The sequence below is a fragment of the Pezoporus occidentalis genome, unplaced genomic scaffold, assembly GCF_034315485.1.
Source record: "Pezoporus occidentalis ecotype Australia unplaced genomic scaffold, CSIRO_AGI_Poc_V1 ctg67, whole genome shotgun sequence".
NCBI lineage: Eukaryota > Metazoa > Chordata > Aves > Psittaciformes > Psittacidae > Pezoporus > Pezoporus occidentalis.
Window position 1 is genome coordinate 351,875 of NW_026916019.1, and position 22,556 is coordinate 374,430.

At 37.0% G+C, this 22,556-nt stretch overlaps 1 protein-coding gene across 16 annotated transcripts in view; it reads right to left on the reverse strand.

Annotated features, from left to right (window-relative positions):
• Positions 1 to 22,556, reverse strand: part of SYNE1 (spectrin repeat containing nuclear envelope protein 1) — a 291,558-nt gene that overhangs the window by 58,133 nt on the left and 210,869 nt on the right. For 13 of the 16 annotated variants that reach the window (XM_062640759.1, XM_062640758.1, XM_062640760.1 and 10 more), the window contains 18 exons: positions 21,860 to 21,994; positions 21,165 to 21,271; positions 20,234 to 20,384; positions 19,256 to 19,387; positions 18,937 to 19,092; positions 17,759 to 17,968; positions 16,342 to 16,443; positions 14,537 to 14,656; positions 13,796 to 13,996; positions 12,940 to 13,113; positions 12,459 to 12,590; positions 9,497 to 9,693; positions 8,664 to 8,796; positions 8,105 to 8,287; positions 6,727 to 6,876; positions 5,504 to 5,680; positions 3,748 to 3,903; positions 482 to 637 (listed from right to left, as the gene is read on the reverse strand). In XM_062640759.1, coding sequence (XP_062496743.1) covers positions 482 to 637; positions 3,748 to 3,903; positions 5,504 to 5,680; positions 6,727 to 6,876; positions 8,105 to 8,287; positions 8,664 to 8,796; positions 9,497 to 9,693; positions 12,459 to 12,590; positions 12,940 to 13,113; positions 13,796 to 13,996; positions 14,537 to 14,656; positions 16,342 to 16,443; positions 17,759 to 17,968; positions 18,937 to 19,092; positions 19,256 to 19,387; positions 20,234 to 20,384; positions 21,165 to 21,271; positions 21,860 to 21,994 — 2,772 coding nt within the window. The remainder of the gene's footprint in view (positions 1 to 481; positions 638 to 3,747; positions 3,904 to 5,503; positions 5,681 to 6,726; positions 6,877 to 8,104; positions 8,288 to 8,663; positions 8,797 to 9,496; positions 9,694 to 12,458; positions 12,591 to 12,939; positions 13,114 to 13,795; positions 13,997 to 14,536; positions 14,657 to 16,341; positions 16,444 to 17,758; positions 17,969 to 18,936; positions 19,093 to 19,255; positions 19,388 to 20,233; positions 20,385 to 21,164; positions 21,272 to 21,859; positions 21,995 to 22,556) is intronic. The other 3 variants (XM_062640756.1, XM_062640771.1, XM_062640757.1) reach the window with 2 other exon arrangements.

The window sequence follows — 22,556 nt, forward strand, 5'->3', positions numbered from 1 at the left end:
TCAGAGGCTACTTGATCTACATGCCCAATCCTAGACCTGTTGCAGAACGAAGATTTTGCACAACCATCAGCTCGGCTTATGCTAGGTACAGCATAAAGTTCTGCTTGATTTTATAAAGTCAGGATGGCAGGGAATGAGAATATATAAAGTTCATTCTACTTCAGTCCAAAGCAGGAACAAGAAAGCACCTGTGTGCTGGAAAGGGCAGATCTTTACAGATTATTTGATACCTTTCCAGTAAATGTCAGGAATCATCTAAAAAGCTTTCATTGCTAGAATTAAAAGCATCCTTGGAATAGGAAACATTATACCCATCTTATGTGAAGTGTGCACACAAATTTGGGGATGGATGGAAACAGGGACACAATTCAAATCTCCACTTATAATACAGAAGCAGGCTACTATCTGCAAACTGCTATTTCTCCCTCTCCTCCACGGCCTGCTTCTGGCATTGTAATCTGCCCCTTGATGATTCTTTTACCATGTGTTCCAAATTGGCCCAGGAATGGTTAATTTCTTGCAGTGTTTTCATAACAGCAGAAGAGACTTCTTCCTTCTTGTTCTGTATCAAAGAAAGACCACTCTGTTCTACACTTTCAACTTCTTTTTCTTTTGTTCTTATTGATTCTTCTAATTCCTGAAAAGAAAAAGAAGATACCTGAATATTTTTGTTTAGTTGGCTAGATAACACCTTGAGATAGAACAGATGCTCATAAGATCCTTATCTTTAAAAAATATGAAAGTCACACTTGCATACTTTGGCTTTTTATTCTCAAGAGAATCATAACTCATCATCAATTTTATTTAGTTTTTTATGTTCTCTTTAAAGTATAGCTGTTTGCCTTTAATTTAAATAGAAGGATGACCTCTATATTAAACTTGTGTGCAATTGTCTGCTCTCATGCAAGAGTCCATAACTCATTAAAAATAGGACAGCAGTTTGAATACATGGGAAAATTGTTGTGTGTCTTAGTTTGCCCTAGAACACTGAGGGAGCTTTTTAATTAGTCCAAAGCCAGCTCAACCCGTGGAAAAAAAATAATTTTGCCACCCAAGGAAAAAGACAAAATGACTTCCTAGGGAAAGATGTCCATTTGCCATGCCTCCCCACAAGAAGTGGAGTGTTTATTCCTTTGCCAGGTCCCACCAAAGCCACTTCCCTGAGGACAGCAAGTCTTCCCCTTTTCTAAATGACAAGTTCATTGGAGTCCAGCCAATGACAACAAACAATAGACTGCAGGAATTTTTCTTATTGCCTCCTCAAGGTTGCATGCTTTTGGGAGGCATTAATGAGCTCAATAGCATTTTGCTCTGCCCAATGTTCCCACACACTAACTGAAGAAAATAGGAAGAAAATGAAAGGTTGGTGTGAAAATAAGTGAAGAAAACAAGGCTGAGTACCTAAGCACTGAGGCCACAACAACTTGTTAGTGGCTTGTTTTGTTGCTTCAGGAAAGTGCTGTGTCATTGATTTAAGATGACCCTAGATTAGTCTTGGAAAGGCTGATTACGAGTTTGCCAGTTTTATCACATTTTATCAACAAGTAAAGTGCAGAAGCTCTGCATAGCTTCAAGTAACATACTTCAAATGTAACATTTGCTAATCACAAAGTCTGTGATCTTCCTCACATCTCAACAGCATGAGAATGAAGTTACAAAATTAAGGAGAGAAGACAAGATAACTCAGCGATCAACTGAATTATATAGCCCATATCATGATTGCTTAACCTTATTCCTACCCAGGAAACTAATTATATAAATTCACAGCATGGTGCAAGGAGATCCAAGCAAGTCCTCCTATGCCCTGACTCATGTCAAAGCAGGTAGTGCAAACACAGAGTCTGAGCAGAGGGGGGCAAGTACTGCTTCTACATTAATTAATGTACCCTTTAATCTCAGTTATCTTTTAATTTCCTGCAAGCTTTCCTTACTATGAGAGATGGATCATTAAGGAAAGAAAACAACACAACAAAACTGGGCAAACTCAAAACCCATGACCTTCCAAAAATTACATCCCTATGAATCCAGAAAACTACAAGTGAACTGTTGCCATAACAGACCTTACATTTTAGAAAGTGGTGGGAGTATTTGGAACAGAATTCTGCCTAGTCTTGTGAACACTTGCTATTGATAGAATTTATCCCTGCACACATATAACACACCTTTTTCTATATACATAGAGGTGAGAGAATTTTTGCTGTAGTTTATTATTTGCATTTTTTTCCTGTATTTTTCATATTTCTTCAAACCATGGCCTTGTTCCAGACTACAGACTTGGAGTAACACATCTTCTGTTTATCAGATGACAAAAAAACCAAACACTTTTAAGTCATACACAGTAAAATTTGCTTTTCCAAAAAGGCATTCCTGCTTGTACAAGGTTGCTCCAAAATTCAGAATACAAAGCAGACAAAAGTTTCAATCACCAAGAATAGCAAACATTTCTGGTTCTCTGTGAAAAGGGGTTTCTTATTCATCATCTGAATTAAAGACACATCGCTGTTTCTGATATGTGGTGGGAAAAAATGGTTGTTTTCACTTATTAATATGACACTAAGCAGCAACTAACATTGGTTAATAAATAAACTGCAGCTTCTGTAGTAGGTGAACCAGATACTGGGAGTGTCTGATACAATTATTTCTTAGACAATTTGTTTCTCTGCTGATCAAAGTCTTGCCATTTGTAACTGACTCACCAAGTATATTTGCTCGCTTCCCTGACCAAAGGAATGGTAAAGGTGATAAATCAGATTCAGCTTTGAACTCCAGCCAAGCTCAGCCTGCCCATTATGCCAAGCTATGCTAAATTACCCATCCTGCAGTCGTATGGGTTTATTGTGCTGAAACCCTAAAGATACCTTATTTGAAACTAAGTACTGCAACCAGTTTGAGAACTTCGGCCAAGAATTTCAGAAAAAAAAAAAAAAAAAAAGGTACTTGTAACATCTCTGGCCTAACCAAGTGTTTGCCTTTATAGAAAGAAAGATGGGTTTAATACACTGGTGAATATAGATGAAATTCTCTTTTGCATTTCATTTGAATAGATTTCCAGCTATTCTGTCTGTGAAGACCTAAAAGCTAGATCATGTTTGTTCCATTCATTAAATGATGCAGGAAATGCAGCTGCACCAAGATAAACACAGTTCCTTACTCCATTTTAAGGGTATGAGAACATCAAGATTTTGGGCATCCAGTTGTCGTCATAGCAGTATTCCCTTCTCTGGATAGCCGAATATTCAAAACCAAAAAAAAATCCTAACATATATTAATAAAAGCACAATACCTCTTTGCATTCTAGTATTTGTCTGAACAGTCAAGATGGAACATATGAGGTGGAATAAGAACAGGAAGAACCGTAGAGCAGAATAGTAAGGCAGAAAAAAACAGCTTTTTGCATAGTCAAGCATATTGTTCATGACATCAAATTCCATAAGACTGGCTAAAAAGGAAGGGGAACATATTCATCTGATGCTCTTCTAGTTCAATACATCTGGCATGCTTGGAAATGCCCATACATCAATACATAGTACAAAAAAAATACCTTTGGTTGCTTTTAAACATCTCTGGGATATTATTGTTCCTTCCTCCTTTCTTATTGCTTGCACTTTAGGAATGAAATCTCTCCCTCACAGAAGTAAATAGGAATTCTGTCACTGACTTCACTAATATGAAGATTTCACATGGCTTTATCAAATGTTGTTTCTAACTGCTGGAAAGAAAATAGTGTTATTTATAAGGGGACTATACCTGACAGTCTTTCAAAGCATTCTGTACTGAAGCCTGGTCTCCAATTTTCTGTTGCTGTTTCAACTTCTGCACTTGGACTTCAAACCAAGTTTTTAGGCACTGCACATTATTTTCATATCCTGTCCAGGACTCCTGCAGACTTTCCAACAGCTGGATCTGCAAAGAAATAAGAGTATGTTTAGTTCCTCATACACTTACCATTATTTTTGGTAAAACAGTGAAGAGCAATGCTAACCACTGCCTTCCCAAATTCAGTGCTTTCAGGACTTAAGAACTGTATATGTACCCAAATTTAAAATTAAATATATCTGCTATCTCTAAAAGAGTTCATAATAAAAAGCCTACTTTTAAAAATAATTATGTAGAGATAACAAAATATTATGACACACTGAAAGATGCTAACAATTTAGCAGAACATTTTTATGAAGTAGAATTCTTTTCAGAGATCAAGGACATCAGGATTTTCCAAATAAAACTAAGCATGCAAACATACAGTTTATATTCCTTGCTTATAACTATGGTGAAGCAGATGAAGATTTATATTACCTCCTTTGTCAACTGATTGGCTAAAATTCATTAAGCTTTTTGTGACTATCCTAGGCATTATTCAGCGGCAAATGAAATAGCACTTCAATTCTCAAAAAAACCCCAAATGAACCAAAAAGCCAACAAATCAAAACAAAAAGGAAAAATAAAAAAAAGGGGGGGGGAGGGAGGGGGGAAATGGGACGGACGACAGACCCCCCCATAAAACCCCACAAAACAAAGAAAGAAATAACAAAGCAGAATTTGAAAGTGGCAGCACTGTCATAAAAGCATTCACATCACTCTAGCAAATGAACCATCTTAATTAGCTGTAATCTGAATTAGAAATGGTTGAGGATGTAATGGTCAACAGCCTTGGCCACACTGATGATGAGATAGCTGGGAGTGAAGTAAGGAAAGTAAGCAGCAGACTAGAGATCCTTAGAATAACATACTTTGTTTTTTTTCAGGTAAGAATGATCCCATGGGAAGCTGTACTGAAGGACAAGAGTCCAGAAAGCTGGTTGAACTTCAAGGACAACTTCCTCAAGTCACAAAAATGACAAATGCACAGAAAGTAGATTACAAAGAACTGGCCTGAAAGCATAACCTGGCTATGCTGGACTGGTGTTATGAAAGCAGTCTTGGCTGGAACTAACTAGTGAGGGACAGAAGCTCTTCTTGCTACTCTTCACAAGTACATCAGCAAGTAATCGGAAACCACAGAATAGTATGAGGTACATGGTGCCTTTACTGCTCTGATCTTATTGACCTATGCCTCCCAGGTCTTCATGTCAACTAACAAATTTTGGCATAGAGAGGTACTAGTCATGATAGAAGAGTTAGAATTAGGAGCTACTCAAGTAAGCTGGACATATAAAAATCCACAGAACCAGACAGGATGTATCTGAGGGTGTCGATGTCATTTCAAGGCTGCTACCAAGTTTAAAAGGTCATGATGGTTGGAAAAAGTTGCTGGTGACTGGAAAAAGGCTATATCCCAAATCCTGCCAGGAGCTATTTCCACATGTAAAAAGAACAAGGATGAGGAATAAGCATGGTCTCACTAGGGGCAAATTGTGCCTGACCTAACTGATTGCCTCTGCTGTGATGATATGACTGACTGCATGGACAAGTGAAGAGTTGTAGATGTTGTTCACCTTGGCTTTTGCAAGATTTCTTAAATGGTATTCCACAGAGCAGCTAGTTTGTTTGGTTTTGGGGTTTTTACCTTTTCTGTTATCAGGCCTTGCAGAATCTGCCAACGTCTGTTCATTGCTCCAAGCTGTTCTGCAAAATCAGTTTTGTCGCTCCGTTTACTTTCAACATCCTGGCTGCTAATCTGTAGCACCGATTGGTTCACAAAGTCTACCGTCAATTGTTTGCAATTTAAATCTATCTTGAAACCCTAGCAGGAAAAAAGGGAATAAAAAAACCCAAAACATAAGTACTGTAATTTCTCACCTTCCTGCAACACAGGGAAAATGTTCACAAATGAAAACTTCACCATAATTTAGCTAGAAGCTGCTTTAGCCATTGACCAGCAATTAAAAACATTGTCACTTTCCCCTAAATGCTAAGAAACAAACAAGCAACACCCTGCCTTTGGAATAATGAATCTGCCTCACCCAAATAATTAAAAAAAATAATCTGCAAACTTGTTGACATTGGTCCCATGAATCAGATTAAAAAAAAAACAAAACAAAACAAAAAAAATGAACTTGGTTTTGTTTTTTTGTTTGGGTTTTTTTACGTTGTTTAATCTCAAAGATTTTAATACAAAACCAGCTAAGATGAAAAATATTCTTACATACAAAGAAGAATAATAGCCAAAAGTAATATTTCAGAAGACTCATGAAACAAATATGACATTGAAAAGAAAGTCACTGTATGCACATCTATTACAAGAGTGCTACCGATCTAGTTAAAGAAGTGAAATTGTGTTATAACTTTATTCCTCAATAGTTAAGATATAGCATCATTCATTTTTGCTTCAGATACTGATCAAAATTATCTTGATGTGTAAACTACTGGTCACATTCCATTCAAGAATAGGCTATATTCAAGAATGGGCTACACTTTGAGGAGAAAGTGATATTATGCAGAGAATTCGTAAAAAAATTTACACAATTTCAAAAGTGCTTTGTGGGCTTGGGTGAAAGACACATCTAATAAGGTTAAATCACGTGCCTACTACCTTGGACTTACTTGGAAATTTAGTAAGCATGCTAAAAATTATATTCCTTCCATAACTATTCCTCCCTGCTTTCTTTTCCACAGTATCAAATATCAACCAATTCTAACTTCTATACGCTTCTAATCACTCCACTATACAAGGGTTTGGTTTTTGCTTTCTCTTTTTCCTTAAATCACTTACACTTTAAATATATATATATAAATATACTTAATGGGAAAAAAACTGAAAGGTGAATAGGTAACATTTCCACTCACTACCTTATACTTCTTGACATAATCCTGAATAGGTTTCTGTCCTACTAAATTTTTTATATTCTCTTCATCCTGCTGAATGATGTTTTCCATCAGGGAAATCCAGCTCATAACTTCAGTGATAGCATGACGAGAAGGAATTTTGTCCATCTGGAGCTGTAGAGATAACAGACTTAAAATATGTGTTGTGAAGAAAATGGACAAGAATCCCTTACTTTGCATTACCATAACACATTTCCTTTACCTGCTCTAATTTTATGTTATTCTACATCCCTAAGATACCACTGATGTTTATAAAAAGAAAAAAAAGTGAGGAAAAAAAAAAGGTTTTAATAGGAGATATATTGTATAACTGCATGCATCTTAATAAGAAATGTTTATATTAAAGGCTTTTTATTTCTATTTTTCATTGTACAAAGAAACTGGACAAACTGAAAAGATTCCATTTCTGAATTCCTAAAGTTCTGCATTCTTATTCCGTAATTCTGTATTGGGCTTATGTAAAAGATAAAGTTTAAGCTACACTTTTCCAGTCCTTGTAAATAGCTAATGAATAAGTCCATGGAAAGTAATTTTATACTACTATTCTTTTGTGGTGATTTCCAAATAGGGTGATATTAAATAGCACCTGCTTTTTTCTTAAAAACTCACTTTCAGCATTTGATACAGTAGTGCTTGCTAACAGTTACTCAGAAATGACATTTTTAGGTCGACATTCACATTCTGCATTACAAGATAGTTCAGAGAACTACTGAATGACATTATTTTCTTTTATATAATAGAGTCAGTTAACATTTGTTATCCTTTCTCTCTCCCCCTAAATCACAATTATATTACTAACTCTGAGAACATTACAAATTATAAACTGAAGAAATGGCTTACACTGATACCGTCCTAGCAACTAAACACTAAACCAACTTTCTAGATCAGTATAATTCACTATTATAGCATTAAAAAACCCCAAAAACTACACATCCAAAAACCTCCTGTTCCTACATACACTAACAGAAACCTTACACAACGTCTTTGTCTTGCACCGACTTGAACAGGTTTAAATAAACCTATTTTCCAAACTTGACAGGGCACAGGGATGATCTTTTTCTAGAAAACATACCAACATGTTGAAAAAAGCTCATCTGTTCTTTGGTTAAAATTCAACAAATGTAACTGGGAAAGTCTGAAATTAACACCAATTGATGTTAGACAGTATGGGTAGGCAGGATTTAGATGTAAGTGTAAGCTTTTCCACATTAAAACAGAAGTAACATTCCTATCTGCCTCACACGGATAAACTAAGGAAGGGAGCAACTATCTCCCAAAGGCAGTTCTAACTGCATAGTCTGAATTTTCTGGAATATCAAAGGCCATCATGGGCCTTCCTTACCTGGTGCAATTTTTCTTGTACGGCTGGGATCTGTGTGAGCAGCTCTGTCCACTGACTGTCAATGTAGGACAGACCCGCACGCAAGGCTGCTGTATCCACCTTCTTCAGCCTGAGGAGCTGGTTTCCAGTACTCAGGACAGAAGATTTCTGTGATGATTTAGACTCCACTTCTTTTGAAAACTCCTATAAGCAGAATAATTTTTGTGGAAATACTCAACTTCTTGTACTTAAAGCTCTACCTCAGAAAGCTAAGAATATCCTCCCTTCCCTTTAAAAAAAAAATATACTTTCTATTAGTGTTTACCAACTATACTTCAGACCAAGTGACGAAAAAAATTGTCTTCAACCATAAAACTATTTTCTGTTTTCAGAACCATCAAGCTTTAAATGACTGCAAAGTACTCAATGCGCATACACACCAGATTTTTGAAGGACAGCTCACCTATAGAAGCAGACCGGGACTTTTTTTGCATACTCACTACTTAAATGATGAGAAGCATAAATGTCTTCTTGTAACTGGAGAAAAAAAAAAAGTGTCCTAGGTCCATGAAGGACTTACCAAAAAGGAATTCAGGTGATCTCGGACTGTTTCCAGTTCCTGAGGAACTGTCAAAGACTGCTGGCTCCAAAACTCAAGTCGGTCTTTTGCAGATTGTAACCAACATGTCAATTCATTTGATTCACTCTGATACCTGTAAAGACGTTTAAAGAAAACTGCAACAGTCAACACCTCTTTTGCCTCCAACTAAGCAGTCTCTCCTCCACATGTTAGAAGAAGATACAATATGCCAGAATTGATGTAAAAATAAAAATATTTCATTTCCTTTATCAAAATTCAGGAAAAAAAACATGATTTAATTTTAAAGATAGGCATGGTGTCAGGAAGCTCTTATTTCAGCCATTATACCCACAATTCCTAACAGTGCCTTTGTATTGGCTTTTAGGAAAGTCAAAGTTTAATGAAGGACTAGTAACTAGGTTACAAATCTGTCTGGGCAAACTGTAACAGCACCCTACATATATAAACAGAGTTTGCTTTCCAGTGATAATGCCCCTACCAGAACATGTTGAGGCTATTCATGCTACCTAGGTAAACACACACCCTTTCTCATCAGCTTGTATGCATGTGGGGCTTCTAAATTAGTCATCTAAATAAGATATCTTCTGACTTCCTCCCACCAGCTGTTGTATCATACATGTTGTATAGCAAATGAAAGAGCATGATAGCAATTCTACAGAACAAAAGTAGGATATTGTACAGAAGTCAAACTATCACATACATCTCGAAATACTTTCTTTTAAGTGTTGAATCTAATAGTTCTGGGTTCAAAATCACTTTGACCTGAACAGCAAAGGTAGAGAAGTTTATACTGTCCATTACATCAGCATTACCTTGTCCAGTGCTTCAATATTGTCTCCAGCCTCTGAAGCTCCTTGCTAACCTTACTGGTGTTACTTAACCAGTGTTCTCCTAGTTGGTTCAGTTGGCTTTCAAGATCTGAGCAGCTAACAGAAAAAAGGAGTCTTTTTCCATCATCTAGCACTTGGTATAATTTAGGCTGGTATTCAGTCAGGTTAGATCTCAGATGCTGTAATAACAGAGGAGATGGTTAGATAGCTTTGCAGGTCTCTGTTACCACACTTTCTCAACATTTAGTTGTCTTTCACTGCTTCTTGTAGCATATCCAATGTCACCATGGCACATCACATTTTTTTCAATCTTCTCCAGTTCTAGAACACCCTGAGAACCATCAGGCATGTAACCTGCTCAAAACCTGAATGTGCTGTCACAACCCCCCCCCCCACTTCAAGATACCTAGCGATACCTTCTTATGATGAACTCCTCTTTGGTGTAGATAATTTACACTTGAAAACAACGTCAAAAGAATCTTTGTGGGTCAATACCATTTCTGAGAGAAATTGATTACAATGTCAGAACTTAGTCTATCATCTGTTGAAAACTACTACAATGAAAGCTAAAGGTGTTCAATATCAAGTTATAGACAGTGACTATTCTTCAGCCCTTCCTATGCTTATATCCAGCTCTCTGGTCATCCAACTCTTCTTTCACTGATCTACTATCCTGCTACTCATGGCTACAAAAGAGATGGCCCCATCCTTCTAAATCACTGAACACAGAAGCCAACTGTTATGGCACAAGAAAGCAAACAAGGTACTGAAAAAGAAAGGCTGTTAGTAGTCTTAGCCTGAATCCAACCTGGAGCAGAGATAGATCTCATTTTAATGGTGATTTGTAGGTGGGCAAAATCCACTATCACTACACAAACAGTATGGATTTTAAAAAGATCTGTGTATTTCACTAAGCTTGAGCACAGAATGTACATGCATTCCCATTTTTAAGTTTTGATGAAAATAATCTGAAGAATACAAACTAGTGGTTTCATGGTGAAGCCATAATCTTTCTATCACTCTTCTTATTTTGACTTTGATGTAAATAGAGCTCTAATAACTGAACAGAATGTTATATATGTGTCCGTGTGTGTACTTCCATATAGCATATATACACACAAACAGAAGTACAACTCCTAGAGAGTAGCATAAAAAATTAAAAGATAGTAATAAACTACTTGGGATGGATTTTCAACCTAAATGTGGCCATGGCAGAGTCCAAGAATCTGGATTTGAATAACCTAATTCATGTTACTGGCAAGAGAAGCAGAGGAAAACTAATTTAGGGTCAGGACACACAAAAAATGCTTAGCATTAAAGAAAACCAAAATAAGACCCACACACAATAGATTTCTTAAGTCTTCCTCATACCATTGCAAAAGCAGAAAGCCATCTGGTAAAAGAACAATACACATAAGTTCAGAGTAGACAAGAAGTCAATTTGCAAGAAAAACTGGCAGACATTTTTCTGTAAAACAAAACAAGAAAAAAACCCAAACAACCCAACAACCAAAGTGTGTGGTTCAGAACACGACAAAGACAAAACACTAGACAAAAATTCTAATTTTGGCAACAGACCAAAAAAACAGGATGTGGTAGAAAGCCTATATTTAAATTACTAGTTTTTGTTCCATTTGAGGAGGAAGGCAACTTAGGGAACCGCACGTTATTCAGCCTCCCTTGCTCTCTGGAAAGATCATGGAGCAGATACTCTTGGAATCCATTTTCGAGGACAAAAAGGACCAAAAGGTAATAAGGAATATTCAACTTGGATTCACTAACTTGACAGCATTTATGACAAAATTACTGCCTCTGTGGATGAGACTGACTTCACTATGGCCTTTGGCACTGTCTCCCACATGACCCTCCTCTAGAAGTGGAGAGGATGTGGGCTGGATAAATGTACTGTTACGTGGTTTGAAAATTAGCTGTGTTACCTGTCTCAAACACTAGAGATCCAAGGCTTAATGTCTGGCTGGCAAACATCAGCTACCAGTAGCTTGTAGACGTTACTACTAGTAATGTGTAGAGTACTCCAGAGATATTGATATTTGAGCTCAAGCATCTTCAAAATCTTCATTAATGGCATGGATGATGACAGAGAGTGGTCCCTTAGTAAATTTGTTGGGGACAGTAGTGTAGGGAGAGTGGTTGAGACAAAAAATGGCAGACATTATTTCACAGACACTTTGATAAATTTGAGGTTGGGGGCAGCAGAAACCTTAGGAGGCTCAAAAAGAAATATAAATTCTGTGTCTTGGGCAGGCTAACCCTGTTTCTCACTACAGGTTAGGAAGGGAATGGCTAGTACATTTAACCTGGCATCTTCCATTACCAAGATAGTATGAATGAGGCAAGCCACAGCACTGGCCTACATGAGGACTATAACCACCTATAAAAGTTATTTTATTATCTGCATGGTGTTGATGAGGCCACATCTAGTGCATCTGATTCTGCTCCTCTCCCACCTCCCACCAGTTCAAGAATATGGAAGTAGTCAGGGTCTTGTGTAGCACTATTAAGATGTTTACAGACCTAGAGCACATGTCCTTTAAAAAGAGGGTAAGGGAGGTGTGCTTATTTTAGACTGACAAAAAGGAGCTAAGGGCCAGTCTAGCAAAGGCCTACAACTATTTGGAATACAATTAAAAAGATGATAGAAGTAAATATTCCTTCAAAGGGCCACACAATATAAAAGGACAATGATGACAAGCTGAAAGTTGAAGGTTTACACTGGGCATTAAAGAAAACCTTTTCAGCATAAGTAGTGCAGCACTGTGGTTGGTCCCAGGCTCAGCTCTGGCATCTCCATATTTTGAGGTTTCCAAAGCCATTGCTGATCCAGGCCATGGCAACTGTTCTTCAATTTTGAGGCTTGATTAGATGACCTTCAAAGGTCTCTTTCATCAATTTGTTCCACAAAGAATGTCTAAAATGCACCAACCTGAAAAACCGTAATCCGCTCTGTAAGCCTGTCTTCCGTCTCTTCCACCAAACCAACAGTGGGGATGCTATCTTCCACAGATTCCAACTGCCTGGTAAGTTCCTGGTAATCTTCATCCAGATGCACCCAGGTCTGCAAGCACAAATTATCCATGTATATGGTGAATATTGAATCTGGGTATCTAGAATTTTTATTACCTGATTTCTCAATCTGAAATCCTATAGCTGCATGGTTATGAATGTACAGAAATAACAGCAAAAGCTAACCAGCTGTTTTAAACGTAAAGGAACATAACTTCTGTCACCTGAACGTCACAGCAGTTAAATAGCAAATATTACATTTAGTCTATCAGTGACCTGTGTGTATGACAAAAAGGACTAATGCCCATCAATTCTGTCCAAGCACAGGAAATCAATACTATAGATTATATCCTGATGGTTGATCATAATGTCGGTACAGAAAAGACCACAGAAATTCTCACCTCTAGAATGTATTCCAGCTCCACACCTCGTTTATGAGCCATCTTTAATACAGCTGAAGCTTGTGTCATTAGCTCTGAACGTGACTGAGTTTCCTTCAAGAGGGCAAAGCTACACATCTTTCTAAAGAGTGTTTCCGTCAGGATCATGTGAGACTCCAACCCCTGAAAATATTCCTGAGAAATTTGGGTGCGAGGGAGTGGGTAAAGGGAAAAAAGAGAAAGAGCAATTATTATTCATTACCAGTAACCCAACATGATAAGACAATAGTTGTACAATCAAGAATCTGTAGACACAGAATTAGATCAACTTATCACTCCACCACCATCTCATAAAATCCAATACACAATTTAAAAAGGACAGTGGCCTTTTTAAAGAAAGAAACAGGTCAGTCACCCTTTCCATGCAAATGCCATCCTAACTCTCATTCCCTAAACAGAAATAGCTCAAATAAGATATGCAGCAGCAAAAAATTCTGCCTAATAAAAAGAATGTGGAAAAGTCTTGTTATATTTTGGTGGTGCTATTAGAAAATGTGTATTTTTGTTGGAAAAAATTGAGTGGTGGATGAAACACCTGTGTAGCATGACAGGACAAGAATAGGAACTTGGAATACAATAGGAATAAGGAAGAACATGCAATCTACCTGGGTTCACTTTCAACAGAGCATTTGAAAGTCATTCAGTCAGAACAGTTCATTGATTCCAATTTAAAATACAGAAAGTTTTAATATATTCTGATTTAATACTGGCTCACCATTCTGAAAAGCTTCTGAACCTTTAGGAACAAAAGGTTAGCAATTTGCTTTGTACAAGCTTACAGTCATGATTAATCTTGAAATATGTCACAGTTTCTTACCTTATGTTTGTCAAGTAGCAATCGAACCTCTTCCTTAGAAGCGACAATCATTTTCTGGTCACCAGTCATCTTTTCTTGGCCTGTTTCTACCAGGTCAGCCAGGTCCTGCAAAGCCCGTTCATACTGCCTCTTAAGAGCCAGATTCTGGTTCAGGTCACTTCGTCTGGATCCAATGATCATTATCAGCTCATCATATTTATCCTTGGGGGTAAAAAGTAACAGTGATGATTCTTATTTCACACCTTACACGTCTTCCTACTAATTAAGTGTACTCAAAACCTAGTCTAACTGAAAGTATGCAAGAACTTGACAGGTTCTAGTAAAAGCAGAACATTTCCAGTTTCAGGTCATACTTAGCTATCTGTCCCCTTTCATCCCCCCCTCTTTTATTTTTTTAGTGACAGATCTGAGAGAGAATTAAAACCCAGATCATGAGACACTGTTGAGAACAGCAGTCAACCTTCTGCAGACATTTGTGTTAACATACAAATCTTTATCTGTTTGAACACAGTCAACAAAAGCTGAAAGCATGTTTTTGTGCTTTTATGTGATTAATACTGCTAACAAAAGAGATGGTTGAAAATCTGATAAAGCAAAAGTAGAAAAACTAGGTGAATCTTTTATACACACTGAAATGATTTTAAATATGCTTTCGTGAACAGCCTTATGAACAATAAAAAGAAGCATGCTAATAGCTTTGGTGTCACCAGACAGGTCTAGAATGGAAGTTATGATTCATACCTGAATCTTAGACAGCTCTTGCACAGAAGGCTGGTCAATTTGTAGCTTTTCTACACGGTTCTTTAATTCACTGATTCCAGCATCTAGCTCCTTCAAACCTTCTTCTGCCTGCAGTATGACCTGTATTTGAAAATGACATCATTTAGTTTTAAGGTTTAATGAAAGCACTGTCATTACCATACAGTAATATTCTTTTCTGTTTTCTGTCCAAAGTATTAATCATTCCTTTAATCTGCCAAAATTCTAAAGGATACTACAAAGAAAAGGTATTCATTCAAAGCTGGGAGAACCCAGCTTGATTCTTAAAATATGGCATTATTAGTTTTTTAATAACAAGTGTGATACAAGCTAGTATCATGCACTATGTTACTCCAAACCTTGCTGTGAAGCTCCATGCTTTTAAGTACACAGCATAGGTACAAAAGGATGATTAGTTGTTCTAACACCTCCTTTTAAAGCATTCTCTTTATTAACAGTCATTCCTGTCATATCTGAGCAACAAAAATCAACCATCACAGCTGAAGACACGAAGGATAGCGAAGAACTGTGCACAGGTCCCTTTCAGGACCAAAACTACTGTCAATGAAAATTACTTATACATCCCCTTTGCACTTGGAAAACTACAACTTAAGAATACAGATTGGTGTTTCCAAATGCATGGAGGTGATAACTTGACTTTTTTTTCAATGGAAGTGATAAGCTTTCCTAAGTCTTTCAGCTTAGGAGTCTGCTGACATAATGCATGCAGCTATAACAAAGATAAAAGCACTGTAGATTGCTGTAGTTAGTCCTTTGTAAAGGCCCTTTTCTTGGATACTACCAAACATGCTTAAACTATATATGCAATGACTCATAGCAATGCAGAGTATGCACAATACAGCCACTAAACTTACACTTCATGCAGCTAAGTTACATGGCTGATTAATGGCCTTATTTCTACCTTCCAATCACATCTTGAATAAAAAGCAATACTTTTAATGTTTTATCAGCCAAGGTAGATGTTCAGAACCAAATCAATTCAGTTGCTTTTGTTACCATGCTGTTTTCCTATTTGGTAGTAAAATAATGATACAGGAGATAAACTTTTGCCAATCTTTTGCATCAAAGAAGAAAAAGAAAAAAAGACACAGAGTGCCAGCTTCCTTATTCATACAGGAGACTTAAAATTCCTTCAAAATTTCATTATCAGGTATATAAATCCCAGTATTTCAGTTTAGGCAAAGGATAAACCTCTTCCTCTTAGTCGTCTGCTGGCACCAGACACCAACCAGCAGGTCTTGGGTAACAAGTAACATCTGCAGAAAATAGCCGTAAGCATACTTCTTCAACTTCTCTCATTTGCAAAACAGAAACAAGAAATCAGGATATATTTTGTCATATTAATAATTAATTATTCATCAGGCAATTCCTGATACAGAAAAAAAAACCAATTATGCTTTAAATTAAAATGAATAAGAGTCAACATATTACTATAAAGCAGTGCAGAAAAAATGTGCCTTTGGTTTTTAATAAAGTATAATAGCTAAACAATTTAGTCAAACCAGACTTTTTTTGGTTCATTCTACTGCCCAGTGTATGCATAACTAAGTCAGGTAGGGAGACAAGAAAGACACTGTGTTCGTTTTTGGTTGGATTTTTTAAAATTTATAAACACATAGTACACTCTTGAAAGTACTCATTTTCATATATTTTATGTGAATATATCCGTTCTCCCCCCAAAAGAAACTGTTCTGTAGAATCCGTTTAGACTTTGAATAGAATTTTACTTCTTCTCCCCTCCCAAAGTAACAGATATTTGGTAATACCTGCATTTGTTCTGTTTCTGGTCTCTCAGCTGCCTCTGCTAGTTTCTGCAAAACTATATACTTGTTTTCAGCCACCGATGTAAACAGGAGTTTCAGATCATTCTGCAGGGGACAACAACAAATTACAGCCAACCACAGCACAATGAAATCGGAAAATATTTTATGCTCCAAAAAAGGTTAAAGTGTTACAATTTTACAACAGCAGCACTAATTCAAAATTGGAAGCATCACAATTAGCCAGTGCAATACATTTAATGTTGCTGAAAAGCCATAGCTAGATATAAATGAGCTAAAAGCCAAAGAGACTCCTATTCAAAACAAAGCACAGTTCTGCTTTTGCCTTGCAATTAAATAATTAATTAGCAATGATCATCAGCTTCATTTAACAAAGAATCTGTTTTTCTTGTGTAGTTTATTCAACCACATACATTTGTAAACAAGTTAGGTTTTACTTTTTAAGGCAAGTTTTTTCATTACAAACTTGAGCAAATATAAAAAGAAATAAATAGGGCTTCAACGCTCTGCAAGGCTAACTACACATTATAACTTTTAAAGTACCTTATCAGACTAGACACACAAATATTATTCAATAATATTGTCAAGTTACAATCTATTAATCTTTTTTTTTATGACTTCATCCCAAAAGAAAACTATCAGGAAAATGATATAAGAGGTGAATTAATGATACTTTTTTTTTTCATGCAGTTATTTTTTAAAATACTAAATTTCTAAAATACAACAATAAAGCAATAAACTTTCTTCAGCAAAGTAAGGCCTTTCATTGAAAAATACATTTATTTTCATTAAAACTAAGCCACAGTGGAGGCTGTATATAATAGGGAACAAGATAGAAACCGAGTAAGATCTGAAAGCATTTCTAAATGCTGTTTTAAAAGATTTCTAAAAGTGCATATTTCTTCACTACTTTTTTTTTTATTGCTGTGGCCAATACAGATGGCTTGAGATACCAGCTCTTATAGAGTGACAGGATGGCTTAAAGGTGATCAGACAGATGGGAATCAATACTATGTTTTCTACCCTATCTCAGCTAATAAAACCAGTGTACTCTATCACTTATGAAATTATAAAATGTATAGAGTGGAACAGTCAAGTTGCTACTTCTCCTTTGAGAAGTACTTCCTTTTATGTAATGCCAGCAGGGTGAGAAAGCATGGGATGAACGATCACTTTAAAGTAATCGCATGAGCTGCACAAGGCTTCTATCAAAGAGTTTAATTTCTGGATCAGACTTGGGTACCAAATTTTGCAAAGCTGAAGAAGTAGTCTGACTTTTCAGTAAAAGCCTGTGTCAACCTTGCTCTTTGATTTGGTACCAAAACTTGTTGCTTTGAGAATCACATCCTTTTATATTCCCATTTGACATGTACCCCTCAATTCCTTCAAATAGGCATCATACCTTGAAAGTCACTATCTGCTGGAGCTGTTCTTTCATCTGACAGCATCTCTGGTTTACTACTGACTCCAATAATGTCAGTCTTCCCAGGAGACAATCCAAAGTGTCTTGTATAATACCCCTATTATCACCATTCTCAGGAAATAACTGAGCAAATAAATTCTTGTTCTTATCCATTTCTTCTGTTATTTCTTTGATTTCTTTGACAAGAGACTGTTTTTTTAGAAAACAAAAAAAAAAAAAAGTGACAGACATTCTGGAAAGCAGGCAAACATACTGCCATAACCATTGCCAATTCTGCACTGACACAGTAACTTTTTTATATTGTTAATATAGACACACTAAGCAAAGTTACGCAGCTACGCTACCTCTGATAGTAAAAAGCCCCCAGGCTGCTCTGAGGAAAATAAGTGTTGAAACAAAATGATGTAGAATCATAGAATGGTTTGGGCTGGAACGGACCTTTAAAGTCCACCCCTTCTGCCACGAGCAGGGACATCTTCAACATGAACAAGTTGCTCAGACTCTGGCCCAACCAGACTTGAATGTTTCCAGGGAGGGAACGTCTATCCCCTCTTTGGACAATGTTTCAAGGTTTCACCACTGACATGGTAAACAGTTTCTTCCTTGTATCTTATATGAATGTATCCTTTTTTACTTTAAAACCATCACCCTTTGTCCCCTCTCCCTTCCCTGCTTCTCCTGTTCTTCTCCTCTCCCCCCGGCCCTCCTTTCATGTTGATGAATTTGTAGCTATTTCTGTACTTCAGAGCATTCTTCCCTCTTTTTCACTTCAATTTCAACATTATGGTGTTTGCTAACACTTAGCAAAGAAGTTGAACCTAAGAAAGACTCTGTATTTAATTCTCTTCCATCCAGGCAAAGTTTGGGTCAGCTGCTGCTTTCTGCAACATTCTTTACACAGTCAATAAAGTTCATATCAGGATACGGTAGTTTGAGTGACTGATTTATGGCTTGGCTTCACGAGCTAAGATTTGGGAAGGGCTTTACCCATTCATACTACAAGCACGATGACCAAGGGCATGTGGAACAGACAAATTACATAGAGATTATGACAGCAACAGTCACTTACCCAGGATTCTAGTATTTTCTCTCTACACACTATATAAAAAGCACCCATACTGGCAATTTAAAGAAAGTCTAAATCATGGATCCCTTACCTCTTGCTTGAAGAGGTATGTTTCTGTTTCTTCCTCTGGCAACAGAGCTGTAGCAACAAAGACCTGTTCTTCCACACCATTTAGCCACAAGGTTGTGGCTGTGACACCATCATACAGCTTCTGTTCAAGTTGCAGGCTTTCTTCTGCCCGTCCAACCTGGGCAAAAGGAAACAAGAGAAGTCCAGAGCAGAAGTACAAAATACTCTTTCTAACATCTTACATCTGTGAAAGGGCTGGATTTCCTGGTGGGAGCTAGAGGAGTATTCATTGTAAATGTGGCTCTGCTGGAGGACAGGTGTAAAGACAACTGAAAGGTTACCTCAGATGAAACATCTTCAAAGACCTGATTCAATTCAACCAATACAGGTGACACGGAGGATTTAGCTTCATCCTGTCCTTTCTTATACAAAGGCACTCCAGATACCAGTCTGTTTGGTCTGTTATAAAACTGCTGAGAGAGATGTACTGATTAGGATGCTTTCATCATATACAGGGCACGAAATTCAGCAATACAGATTCTACTGCTAACTGAGGATATCACGAAATAATGCTCACGGTTCTCCCATGACTGTTCTGTGTCATGAATATCTTGAATAAAAGACTGATCAACAGGAAGTTCACTAGAAGCATAGGATAAATACTTGTGGCTAGAATTAGTAACTACTTGGGGTTTGCTTTTGGTTTCTTTTGAAAAATAAAAATTAATTATTTTTTAAATGAAGACAAGATATTTAGAACTTTGGGAGTGGGTTTCAGTGTAATTTTATATAAAGAATAGACCCTATGTGTATTAGCAATAAAATTCAGAATGTATGTTAACACAGATCTTGTATTGTCCCCGGTTTAGTTGATTAATCCCTGTTTTTTTGCAGTAAAAATTCTGTTGCTAAAATCTCTTGTTTCTTTGTAACATACCCACTAAGGTCAAGAATTGAGTGTAACCAATACATTCTAACTGCAAATACCAGTTTTTCCTCTAAGTTGTCGCCAGAGTACTGTCAATTCCAATTTGTTACAGAATTATCCCGTGTTAGGTAAGTCAGTCAAAATTTTGTCTGAGCCCTTTCTTCCTTTCTAGTGCACTCACCTGAGTGGTAGTGCAGTTCAAATCACTTGGAAAGAGAACAGTGCTAGTGCCAATATTCAGTATTTTTTAAAGATGTCACAAAACCAAATTGTTCCATATTCTCTGCATTTACTACATCACCTTAATATATCTTCTACGGAAATACTGTACCTCATGCTGTGACAACCGCTTTCATAGAGGAAAATGCAAAGAGACATTAAAAATAGCTACCAGCTGTTCTTGTCCCAGTGCTTTCTGAAGCAGTCTCTGCTTTGTATGGAATTCCTGGTTCAGGCTTTCCCATTTCACTTTCATCTGTTCTTTAGATGATGGTTTCTCACCTTCCAAGACCAGTTCCTCAGAAAGTGTATCAGGCTTCTCACTGAACAGGAAGATGCGTAACGGTTTAACAAATACAAAAGCTCTAACTATATAAGGTGTTTATTTCATCTTTCGATTAGGAAATTCTACATTTAAATTCTATGATACTTTTTAAAGTTTTGACTTTTTTTGACTCTAGCATCCCCTCTCTCAAAATGCCAGAAATACGAGTTTAGCTTTGGTAAACAGTGAGTGAAGTTCATCTTTAACTGTTTGATTTTTGTGTTTGTTTACATAGTGTAAGATCATGTAACAGAAGGAAGTCTCAAGGAGAGGAGATAAGAACTTTCTGGCATTATAATAAACCCCAACACTGAACTGGCACAAATGCTGAGGAAAACACACAGAGTACAGCTTTAATTCCCTATGCCTTAAGTCTTGGTTCTGCTGCCTCATGAACTGCCTTTATGGTCTAGACTTTGGCAGACTACAACGTTTTAGACATCAGCTATGATTCACACACCAGTGCTGGACCATAAAGTTATAGTAACTGATCCACTGCTTGTCTACTGACCCCTACTAGTTTGTAATTTTAGTATGATGCTTGATAGTAAGAATAAAAGAATTTCTAAATGCTGGAAGTGATCTATGAGCAGAAAACAGCTTGTATAACTATATTATCAGACCCCTGAATTGTAAACCACAACTCCAGTATAGCAGGTGCTGTATAAAAATGATAAAACTAAAATTACAGGATTATACGCAGAAGGGGACGTAAACGTAAGAATGACAAAGCACGGTCATAAAAATTTACTTTGCAGAAGAACATATGAAAGCACACCTTATACATATGCCTTCTGGAGCACCCTGCTGTGTTAAGATTTCTTCTCCACGGCATGCTACTGACCGAAGCAGACTCTTCTGCTCTTCAAGCTCTTGCTCCAGTTCCTAGCAGAGCAAGTTACAAAATCCAAAATGAACCTTAGACAGATTGTTTTTGCTTTGGCAGGATATGTCTGCATTTTATAACTGTCATGCAAAGATAGCTGAGCTATTTCTGATATGGCTTGTTTAAGCACAAAAAGCAATGCAAAAACTCTACACAGGGACACAGAAAAAAATGGGTACATAAGCTGTATTGTTGGACTAATTGACCAATGCAATGCAGTTTCGAGAACCTAATCTAGTGAGGATGTCTGTGTATCACAATACACCTTGTAATGTATCTTAGGTTCTATATAGACAGTGTTGATTACTACTTTAAGGAATTACTGTCATCTCTTTAGAGTAACTTTAAGGGCCAATTCAGTTTAATTCTACTGATGGACAATGGAAGTACAGAGCGATTAAGTGATCTGACCATGGTCACCAAGGAAGTCTTGTCTGCCTGGCTCTAACAGATATAAAATAGTGAGCTCAGATGTATCATTACAAAAGCACTGAGTAAGAAACAGAAGATGTCAGTGGAAATATTAACAAGAATGGCTCAGCTTAAGCACATCTGAGATGGAAGTAAAAGAAATGCAAAACACTAACTTTCTGTTGCTGCAGGGTGCTCTGCTGTTGTTGTGAGCGAGTAGTTCTTGCTTGTGCCAGCCATTCTTGGACATTGGGGCTCTGTGAGGAACCAAAGTCTAGATCACTCTCCTCCTTGTCCTGTAATGATCCCTGCTTTCAAAGAAAAACAAAGACTTTTACAAAATCTTTTTATACTGCTAGACAGCTGGCAAGTCCAGCTTATCAACCCAAACCCACATGTAGTTCAACCTTCCACCTCTCAAGCTACTGGCTCTCATAAATTCTGAAGCGAGCAATGACTCGATTTCTGACTTTTACTGGTTACTGTAGCAAGAAAGCATCCCTAAGAATGTAAAAATAAACATGCGTCACTGCACCCAGATGAACCAAAGATCAGAGACTGATGTGTTTCTGAAAATGGCTACTTCTAAAAACCAGCACTGACCTGTAATGAAGGACACAGCTTTAACTGGTGATTCAGGGAATCAATGGGTTGTTTCTGCCAGGTTTTTAGTTTAATTAAAGCTGTTTTTTCTTTTTTTTTTTTTTTTTCCTAACTGAAAAGAATGCTGGTTGACAACCTGGCAAAAATGTATTTATCAGTACGTACGTAACTCCATCCATGGTTGGCAGAAACACAGCCATGTAACAGAAGATTATATGACATGAAAAGTAAAGACAGTAAGAGAGATGAAACCACAGAATGTTATAACAG